The sequence below is a fragment of the Anomaloglossus baeobatrachus genome, unplaced genomic scaffold (assembly GCF_048569485.1).
Source record: "Anomaloglossus baeobatrachus isolate aAnoBae1 unplaced genomic scaffold, aAnoBae1.hap1 Scaffold_782, whole genome shotgun sequence".
NCBI lineage: Eukaryota > Metazoa > Chordata > Amphibia > Anura > Aromobatidae > Anomaloglossus > Anomaloglossus baeobatrachus.
Genome location: NW_027445165.1, coordinates 71699 through 82440, shown reverse-complemented (window position 1 = coordinate 82440; position 10742 = coordinate 71699). Strand labels below are relative to the sequence as shown.

Below are 10742 nucleotides of genomic sequence, written 5' to 3'. Positions count from 1 at the left end.
AATCTGTAATTGCATTGGCCAGTGAAGGAATAGTCATTGTTCTTTACAGCAGGGGATTCCTTCATCTACTGTGGTTGGCAGACATATTGGAGCCCTGTGATGGACCAAACCATTGATGATAGGATGTGTGTGTGATGGTGGGCTATGGGGGAGGTGTATCTTGCTGTACAGATTCCTATTTCAAGCTGGGTTCATTGTCTTATTTGAACTACTTCTGTGTACATTTCTATTGTTGTAGGTAATCACCCCCTAAAATGCAAGGTTGTATCCTCTTGAGGCACTTCCATTCCTGGGAGTAGGGGGAGGTGGGCCTAGAGTCCAACTAGTGTAAACTCTGCTTACCTGGGAGATTGAGTCAGTCTGTGTGAAACTTGAAGAAAGAAGATTGATCCTCTGGGAGGGAATAGCAGAGGCTGCATCCTAGAGCCGGTGTATGGACAGTTACAGACTGGAGATCAGTGACCCGTGGGATTGTGTGGAACTCTTTGGACTACTGTAAGGACGATTGCTTTGTTATCCGGTCCGAGGATTGTCGGGAAGGGCCCCCGAATCTGTTTTATGTGGACTAATCGTGTGCTGTTCCTGTATTCCTGTTAATAAACCTGTTGGATCGTTCCTCGGCCTCGTCCATCCTTTGCTCTCTTGTACACCCCCGTCACAGGGGCAGCATGCATGGGACACTGTGAGGAGGGGGCAGCATGCATGGGACACTGAGGAGGGAGCAGCATGCATGGGACACTGTGAGGAGGGAGCAGCATGCATGGGACACTGTGAGGAGGGAGCAGCATGCATGGGACACTGTGAGGAGGGGGCAGCATGCATGGGACATTGTGAGGAGGGGGCAGAATGCACGGGACATTGTGAGGAGGGGCAGCATGCACGTGACACTGTGAGGAGGGGCAGCATGCATGGGACACTGTGAGGAGGGGGGCAGCATGCATGGGACACTGAGGAGGGGGCAGCATGCATGGGACACTGTGAGGAGGGGGCAGCATGCATGGGACACTGAGGAGGGGGCAGCATGCATGGGACACTGTGAGGAGGGGGCAGCATGCATGGGACATTGTGAGGAGGGAGCAGCATGCATGGGACATTGTGAGGAGGGGGCAGGATGCATGGGACACTGTGAGGAGGGGGCAGCATGCATGGGACATTGTGAGGAGGGGGCAGCATGCACGGGACATTGTGAGGAGGGGCAGCATGCATGTGACACTGTGAGGAGGGGGCAGCATGCATGGGACACTGTGAGGAGGGGCAGCATGCATGGGACACTGTGAGGAGGGGGCAGCATGCATGGGACACTGTGAGGAGGGAGCAGCATGCATGGGACACTGTGAGGAGGGAGCAGCATGCATGGGACACTGTGAGGAGGGGGCAGCATGCATGGGACACTGTGAGGAGGGGGCAGCATGCATGTGACCCTGTGAGGAGGGGGAAGCATGCATGGGACACTGTGAGGAGGGAGCAGCATGGATGGGACACAGTGAGGAGGGGGCAGCATGCATGGGACACTGTGAGGAGGGGGCAGCATGATGTGAGGACAGTACAGATCATATTTCATAATTGAGGAAGGTGTGGTGGATATACAGTAGTTTATCAGGGAGGGCAGAGTGGTGCTTTAGTTTATTAGGGGCAGTCACAGTATATAAGTGGGGACGGTGGGAATATTTTATACTCATGGTATGTTTTGATGTGCCTGTGGTGATCCCCATTGGGGGGGGGGGTTAGTGCCCTTCATTTCTCATTTATACTTTTTAAAGTGTTTTACAAAGTAGATCTGCCTTAAACAGATGTCGTGTGCGAAAACTCAGTTTTACGTTGTCACTAAGGGGCGCGACCACTTAAAGTGCCTAGGGCAGCACGAAGGCAAAATACAGCCCTGACTGTGAGTATGCGCACAGTAAAAAAACATGATGACTGTAAATTCTGTTCCAGTGGCCGGAACGATCACCCGGCGTCCGTAAAAAAAAACCCAGTAAAAAAGAAAAACACAACGGATCGTTTTTTTGCAGCATCAGTTGTGCCACTATCTGCAAAGCAACGCATCCGTTGCATCAGTTACACTACTGATTGGGAGTGATGCAAAACAACCGAAGTGTGAACTCAACCTTACCGGCACTGGTGTCACAGGGTCGGAGATACTGAGAGCTCGGAGAGGGGGTGTCACTGCAGTGGAGCAGCTCAGGAGGGTCAATGGATAGAGAGTCAGTGAAACTGCGGACTCATGGGGTGTTGCTGCTGCGTGCACCATTGATCTGCCAGCGGGCTGCTGGCTGTTTTGAATTGTCGGTTGACACGATGGAGTTCAAGAAAATGGACGCAGAGGCCAATCTGTGCAAGCGCTCGCTCTGCAGCCATTTTCTTGAATTCCATCGTGTGAACCACCGAAGATTCCACGGAGCCTGCAGCCCACCAGCAGATCATTGGCGCCGGCTGCCGTGACACCCCACGAGCCTGCTGTATTGCCGACCCTCGTTCCACTGACCCTCCTGACCCGCGACACCCCTTCCTCCGAGCCCTCCAGCATTGCCAACCCTGTCTCCTGTGACCTGTCTGAGCTGCGCCCCCACTGCCACTCTCCCCTGGTGAGCTAAAATAAGACGCACTAGAATTATAAGACGGACCCCAATTTTAACAGTAAAAATGTTTTTTTTTCCTACTTTCCTCCTTCAAATTTGGGGTGTCTTATAAAACGAAAAATACGGTACTTACAGAGAAATTATATCCCACTGTCGGTTACATTAGGTGAATATATTTCTTCCCTGAATCCGCCTCTCCCAGATGACTACTCCAGTAGTAATGAGAAATTTTTATAAAATTGCCCCCAGTTCACCGAGCCGCACACACAATAAAAACACCAGCAGTAATGTGCAATAATATACCATTTATTATCAGCAGTTTTATCTGTAGTTATACAATCATTTGTCTTATTATTAGTAATTTTTATTTATTACAGATAAAATATTATAATTTTTGCCATCTGGAAACCATTAACAAGAAGCTGTTGTCAGATCCTCATATTCGTATAAAAATTCTTATAACTGTATGATGATGTACGGTAATTCTGACCACCACTAGGGGGAGCTAAATGTTTAAAGATTTTTGCAGTATTTTTTGGACTTAAGCTGGGGCCACACGGGCCACTACTGCGATGCTTGCATGAGACTCGGCTCGCGCTGGCAGCACAGCGGGAGCCGAGTGTCATGCGAGTGTGCCTGCATCTGAGGTCCGACCCTGCGAGCGGACCTCAGCTGTTGGGGGCGGGCCGGCACAGAGGAGGAGAGGGAGGGATTTCTCTCCCTCTCTCCTCCGTAGCCGGCTATTGCGATTCTCGCTCTGCACGTGTGGTACACCTATGTACCACGAGTGCATTGCGATTTTTCTCTCGCCCCATTCACTTGAATGGATGCGAGAGAAAAAGAGTCTCTGCTTACAATCGCAGCATGCTGCGATTGTTTTCTCGGTCCGATTAGGGCTGAGAAAATAATTGCTCATGTGCGCTGACACCCAGGCTAGAATTGGTCCGAGGGAAATACGATGTTTTATCGCACTCCACTTGCACAGATTTTCTCGCCGGGTGGCTTGGGCCTTAAAGTGGTTTTCCACTTATAGAAAACTGTTTCCTACCCTGTAACATAAAGTTAGACAGCACTCGCCCTCCCGCTGTTCGCACCAGTTCTCCACCGCCGCTTTGGTTTCTATGTTTCGGCTGCAGCGGTAACACCATGACTGCAACGCACATCGCTGCGACCTGACGCTGGACCGGGGGAGGGGGAATACGGTCTATGTTTGTGATTTTACATGCTGGGAAAAGATTAGGGATCACTTTTCTATAAGTGGAAAACTCCTTTAATGACAGCTGTATTAATCTTTATGCCGTGATCTCCCCTTCGTAATGGCTGAAAGTAGCGGCTGTTGCAGTCATATAGCTATCAGGGTACAGGCAGGAGCCGGCGGCGGTGACTCCGGCCTCATAGTATTTGGCTATGCTACTAGTTATTACAATATTCAGAAAGTGCCACCTTCATGTGCTCAATGTGCTGAGTGCACAGGATGAAAATAACAGGATCTGTCACCAGCAACTCATGTCATCATAACAGCAAATGGATCCAATTGTCAGAGTCAAAACAACAATCATTTACTAAATCGAAGCAGAAGCAGTGATCGGCTGGTCATCAGGAGATCTCCCCTAAGGAGAATATGACTCGCCCACCCCAGGGCCATAGGTGACTCGGTGTCGGGCCGGACTAGTCCGGGGTAGTCAGCGGTGGCGGAGCCCGACTCCGTGACCCTGGTGGAGTCAATTAAAGTGGCGGTATGGATAGAGGAGATGGTGATGTTAAAGTTTATAATATATATTCGTGACGCCACCTGTGGATTGCGGCTATGGAGCAGTCACTGCTGAATGGGGCCTCTGGGGCTGATGTAATGGCAACTGGGATGGTTCTGCTCCCCACAGGTGGAGTGGCTACCCCGGGGCAACCGTTGGTGCTTGTTAGAGTCTATGGTGTTGTGGATGCAGTACAGGATGAATCAGACGACACAGGGCTTGCAGTTAAGATCTTTTACTCACTGTTTCTGAGTCCAGGTGCTGGCAAACCGTTTGCCTACAGTATGCTGGGATCCACTGTCCAGTGCCTCCGCCGATCCCAGCTAATTCAGTAATTCAAGGGCCAATGCCGGTGCACCCCTCTTTGTGTATCCTTTCTCCTGACTGTCTTCTTAGCCTTGACTCTATTAGTTGAACTGGTCTTGGCCTCCACCACAGGACCTGAACAAGGGGCTTGCCTCACTGGTTTCTTGCCCTCTTCCCAGGGGGACTGTGGCAGGTTGTGGCCCTGGATGCTTGCAACCACCCCGGGCCTTCGGTGTTACTTTATGAGGAAATGTCTTTCTTCCCTCTCTCTGGGGACCGTCCCCGAATGCAGCCGGATCCCTCCACCCGATCTTTCTGTGGAACAGGCCACGAGCTAAAAATGCCCTTACGTGGCCCTGGGATCCTTTCTTTTCTTTGGGTGTCACCTGGGCCTAGCTAGACCCCAGGATCTTCACCAGGAACCTATTCTGTTCCTTTCTCTCAGACTTCACTACTCCACTCTCCTGAGGTAACCATCTCCTCACTACTACTCTCTGACTGAACTGACTTTGAACTTCCTAGTTCCCTTTTCTACTCTTACTTTTTGACTCCTCTCACACACCCACTGGCTAGGCCCCACCCACACTATGAGGGACCAGGAATGGGACTTACGGCCCCATGAATACATCTATGGGGGTTGCTGCCACTATCCCTGACCCAGTGTATGCCTACCAATTGGTGGGTGCAAGTTTAGTCTGTGGACCGGCATATGACCCCATTCTTACCCAGGATGGGACATCACACCTCTGGCTGAGGTGCAATATCTCTGTGGCGACGGAAGCCTCAGGGGCGCCACAAATATATCATCTATATTTTCTGCTAATTAAAACCAGAGCTGAGCCTGTTGTACACAGGCGAAATTTTGTCTCTTTTCCACAGCATCTGTCTTTAAAGGGAATCTGTCAGCAGGTTTTTGCTATTTAATCTGACAGAGGCATGATGTAGGGGCAGAGAGCCTGATTCCAGGGTTTCGTAACTTGCTGTAGTTTCACTACAATATTTTATCAGCAGGAGGTTATCACTAGAGGACTAGGTCTCATGTGGCGGCTAGTCCAGCTAATCTGTGTAACCCTGCCCCCAACAACTGATTGGCGGCTTGCTGACAATGTATAGTCTACACATAATGCTGCCAATCAGTAGTGTGTGCGGGGTTATACACAGCTCAGCATTCTGAGCTCTGCTACATCTACAGCAAAAAAAACAGGGATTCTATCAAAACTGCACAAGCAATCCAGTAGGTAACATCCCTGGAATCAGACTTTCTGCCCCTACATCATGCTCCTCCCAGATTACATAACAAAAAGATGCTGACAGATTACATTTAGCAGACAATCAACAATGAAACTGTGAACTTGATAAATGTTTCTGTCAGTCACTAACAGCGGCATTTAAGCCCCGAGATCTGGCTCAGACGTTAGTTCCGGAGCCCATTAGCATCCCTGCAGTATGACCATGAGGTGTCGATGGGCTGTCATGATGGCCGGGAACCTACGGAAACTCCACATACCGGTCAAGCTGATTTTTCTGTGATGTTCAGCCATAAACTGTGATTTTTATTCTACACAACATTAATGGAGCATTGCTGTATATAGAACAAGCGATCGCAGGGTCAAGGCCGTTAAAAAAAGAAACTTAACATGTTAGCAAAAGAAAAAAAACACAAACATTCAAATCCCCCTCCTTTTCCTAAGTTCCTTTTCCTTTTCCTAAGTCTATAAAGAAATGTAAAAAATTCAAAAATAGAAAAAAAAAAATATATATTTAAATCTGAAATTAATCAGCACAATCTGCATTATGATTTTTTTTTTCCGATTTTCCTAACTTTATATGGTAAAATGAATGATGTCAACAAAATCTGCAAATTGTCTCACAACACACAAGCTCTACGTCTATGGTGACGGAAAGATAAGAAAGTGATGAGAATTAGAAAATTGGGAGGAAAAAATTAAACTGCAAAAATCTAAATTGTCTGTGTCTTTAAAGGGTTAAATCTGAATAATCCTAAATTTGCATTATATAATAATTAGACGCTATTATTACATATGATCTGTTTTCTCTTTTTCTTATTGATTTTTACATTTAATTTTAATTTTTTATATTTTATCTTCTGTACATGATGATGGGGCGGCCATATTGTCTGAGCTGCTGCTATTTTCTGTTAATGTCAGTCAAAGATTTGCTCCACGGCAGACACATGGATGGAGGAGACCATCGTCAGGAGAGGACTTGTGGGCATGCTCTGTGTCCTGTGCAGAGATCCCTGTGCGGGGAGGGGGGAGCTGTGTCCATCGGTTATTGTCAATGGAGGATCCTGCATTATCCTCCTCCAGCTTTTTACCAGAGGTGTTACCTTACACTTCATTTCCTTCCTGTGTTGATAATGAGACTGCTGAGAAGTGATCTCTGTGGAAAATCTATTGTTAGTCCATGTGCCCACGGGCGCTCGTACCTGCGGATATATTCGCAGGTACGGCCGCATGTTTCCAAACATGCGGACTTTCACGCGATTTACCTACAGACGTCCCGGCCTCTATCTCCATAGCGGAGGGCCGGGATCTCCGCAAGTAAATCCGCATGAATAATTGACATGCAGTTAGGTGCGGCTGAGGGATCTCCGCAGGAGATTCCGCAGCCGCACTTTCCGCAGCGTGGACACAGACACTCCCCATGTCCCATAGGGTAACATGGGGAGTGCCTGTACATGGTAGAACCTGCGGATTTATCTGGAAAATCCAGAAAAATCCGCAGGTTTTCCGCAGCAAACTCCGCAGCAAAAAGCTCCCATGGGCACATGGCCTTAAGGTCAGTGGTGTCAGGAAACACAGGAAGATTTCAGGAGGCTCCAGAGGGAAATGTATTTTATGTCATAGAAAAATCAGAAAAATGTTTAGAATGAAAGTTAGTTTAAAAATGGGATTTTTCTGATGTTTCTTTCCAGTTATGTTCTAATCTTCACCCAGCTATCTATATAGTGACCGTCATTATACATCCAAAACACACATAAGGCAGCATGAAGGGGCTCGGAGAAGGCGGCAGTGAAGGTGTGTAAGTGTCTGATGGGGTCACACAGCTCATAAAAGGACAGCTGCCCGGCCCCATAATCTAGACAGATCCTGACTCTACTACTGGAGATCTTGTTCGGTAACTGGATCTCTATACTGTCATGTATCACTGAATACTGATTATTATATCTCCTCAAACTCCAGGACTTGTTATTATTTCCAATCAGTGACTCTTCTCCCCTCCTGTCTATAGTGGGATAACACATCCCCACACTCCACCCCCCTGATCTACTGCCCTCCACATCCCAGTAATGTCGTCCTGAGGTAAATCCCCTCCTGCTCATCACCTGATTATACTGGAATCTCTCTGCTGTTTCTGGACGATTCTGGTTATTTTGTGTCCAAGTCGCAGTTTTCAGGTCGTCTGATATAAGGAGATCATTACCAGCTGTGTTTACATCCAGTAATATGTCTGCAGGATCCTCCACATAGATCCCCCTCCTTATACCTGATATTACCTCACATAATGTGTGTAATGTGTGTGAGATCACAGCCACATCCAGGTCACCTCCATCATGGAGCTGTTTATCATGTCCCCCTGTGTCCTCATCACCTCCCTCCTCCTCAGGATCACACAAGTCCCCGGTGTCTGGTTCCTGTAAGACGGTCAGTGGATCAGTCATGTTACACAGCTCCTCAATGTGCCTCATCTTCCTGGACAGCTCGTCCTTCTTTATTTCCAGCTGATGGATCAGAGCAGACAGTGACCGTGACTCTTCCTTTTCCTGCCTGGAGATCTCACTCAGGACCTTCTTCTCCAGGTCGTCCACCCGTCTCCTGATGTCTGTACACAGGGCAGTGACTCTCTCGGCTTCTCCAGCTGCTTTCTCTTGAGCTTTTCTCCAGCGCTCCTTCAGACTCCGAACTCTTTCCTCAGTCTTCTCTCTCTTTGTGGTCAGTTTCTGGAGAACATTGCTCAGTTTCTTCTTCTTCTTCTCTGAGGCCTCATCCAGTGACTCCATTTTATGTCCTTTATGTTTCCCAATCAAACTGCAGGACACACAGATACAAGCGGCGTCCTCAGTGCAGTAATATTCCAGGATCTTCTTATGGACAGAACATTTCCTTTTCTCCAGAGAAGTGCTGGGATCAGATAAGACGTGTTCTGGTGATTTGCTGTGAGTCCTCAGGTGTTTCTCACACAGAGAAGCCTCACAGTGTAGACAGGATCTAACAGCAGGTACAGGAGAGTCCACACAGTAAGTGCAGTAGATCCCAGTGATCTTTTGTTCTTGCTGAGTAATCATGAAACGTTCTGTAACATTATGAAGATTTATGTTCCTCATCAGCGCCGGACGCTCCTGAAACTCTTCTCTGCATTCAGGACAGGAATAAACTCCAGACCCATCCTGTGTATCCAGCGCACGATCAATACAGACCTGGCAGAAGTTGTGTCCACATCTCAGCGTTACAGGATCCTTAAAAATAGATAAACAGATGGAGCAGAGCAGCTCGTCATTCAGATCAGCAGACGCCATGGCTGACGGAAGACAGAAGAAGCGAAACTGAAAGTGGATGATTCCGGAACAGGAAAACTGTAGTTACACCCATTTTCTTAACCCCTTAAAGCTGCAGCATTTATTTTTCATCTCTGCATTCTAAAAGCCAAAGTTTTCTATTTTTCGATTGATACAGCCGTACTAGGGCTTTTTTTTATGGCTGACGGAAGAAGGAAGAAACGAAACTGAGTGTGTCTAATAATACTTAGCAATGTTGTAGTTACACCCAGGCCCGGACTGACAGGCGGGAGGGGCGGGACTTCTCCCGGTGGGCTGGCCGGTGGGGGGGCCGCCCCCCGCCTCTCCCGCACTGCCTGCTGTTTAAAATTATTTTGTGGCTGCCGCCACCCGCCGGCCGCCACTATAGCGGCGGGGTCCGGTGAGCAGCCCCCACCCATGCCGTACCCAGTACGTCATGGCGAAATCGCAGCCCCGGAGGCTGCAATCGCTGCAAATACCTTAGATTCGGGGAGGAGGGGACCTCAGGAGGGGTGGTGTCTCCTCCCCGGACCTACGGAGGCTGTGATTGGCTGACAAACGTTGCTCAGCCAATCACAGCCACTAATGTTTCAGCCATTGAAAAATCGCTGAATCATTGAAATCCATCCAAGATCAGTGCAGCTGTAGCCCTGATCATTGGCTGGAGCTGGGTGACCTGTGTTTCACCCGCCCCCAGCTCTGATTGGAGAGACCGGCCTTGTGACCGATCTCTCCAATCACTGTGGATCTGGGGCCGCAGACCACTCCCCTCAGTTTCACTCCGGCGTCTGTGACTCTGTGGAAGGTGAGGAGAGCTGCTGAGCCATTATTACTATAGGATGGGGACAAAGTGCGCACATTACTATGAGATGGGGATAAGGCTGGGGACATTACTATAGGATTGGGACATTACAAGGATGGGCACAATACTATTGGATGGGGACATTATTACTATAGTATGGGGACATTACTATAGGATAGGGACTAGGATGGGCACATTACTATAGGATAGGGACAAGGTGGGCACATTACTATAGGATGGGGCAAGGCTGGGCACAGTACTATAGGATGGGCACATTACTATAGAATGGGGCAAGGCTGGGGACATTACTATAGGATGGGGACAAGGTGGGCACAGTACTATAGGATGGGGCAAGGCTGGACACAGTACTATAGGATGGGAACTAGGATGGGCACAGTACTATACGATGGGGACATTACTACAGGATAGGGACAAGGTGGGCACATTACTGTAGGATAGGAACATTACTACAAGGGGACAAGGATGGGAAACATTACTATAGAATAGGGATAATGCTGGGGACATTACTATAGGGTGGGGACAAGGTTGGCACATTACTAAAGGATGGGCACATTACTATAGAATGGGGGCATTGCTACAAGGGGACAAGGATAGGGAACATTACTATAAGATGGGGGACAAGGATGGACACATTACTATAGATTGGGGACATTACTATAGGATGGGGACAAGGATGAACACATTACTACAAAATGGGGACAAGGATGGGGAACATTACTTTAGGATGGGGACAAGGATGAGCA

The 10742-nt window shown here is 48.4% G+C and overlaps 1 protein-coding gene across 1 annotated transcript; it reads right to left on the bottom strand.

Annotated features, from left to right (window-relative positions):
* Positions 1–2940: 2940 nt before the first annotated feature.
* On the bottom strand, positions 2941–9185 carry LOC142288126 (E3 ubiquitin/ISG15 ligase TRIM25-like). Its single transcript, XM_075333489.1, has one exon. It carries the CDS (start codon positions 9174–9176, stop codon positions 7575–7577), a length of 1602 nt encoding a protein of 533 aa, XP_075189604.1. The 5' UTR covers positions 9177–9185; the 3' UTR covers positions 2941–7574.
* Between the last annotated feature and the right edge of the window lie 1557 nt (positions 9186–10742).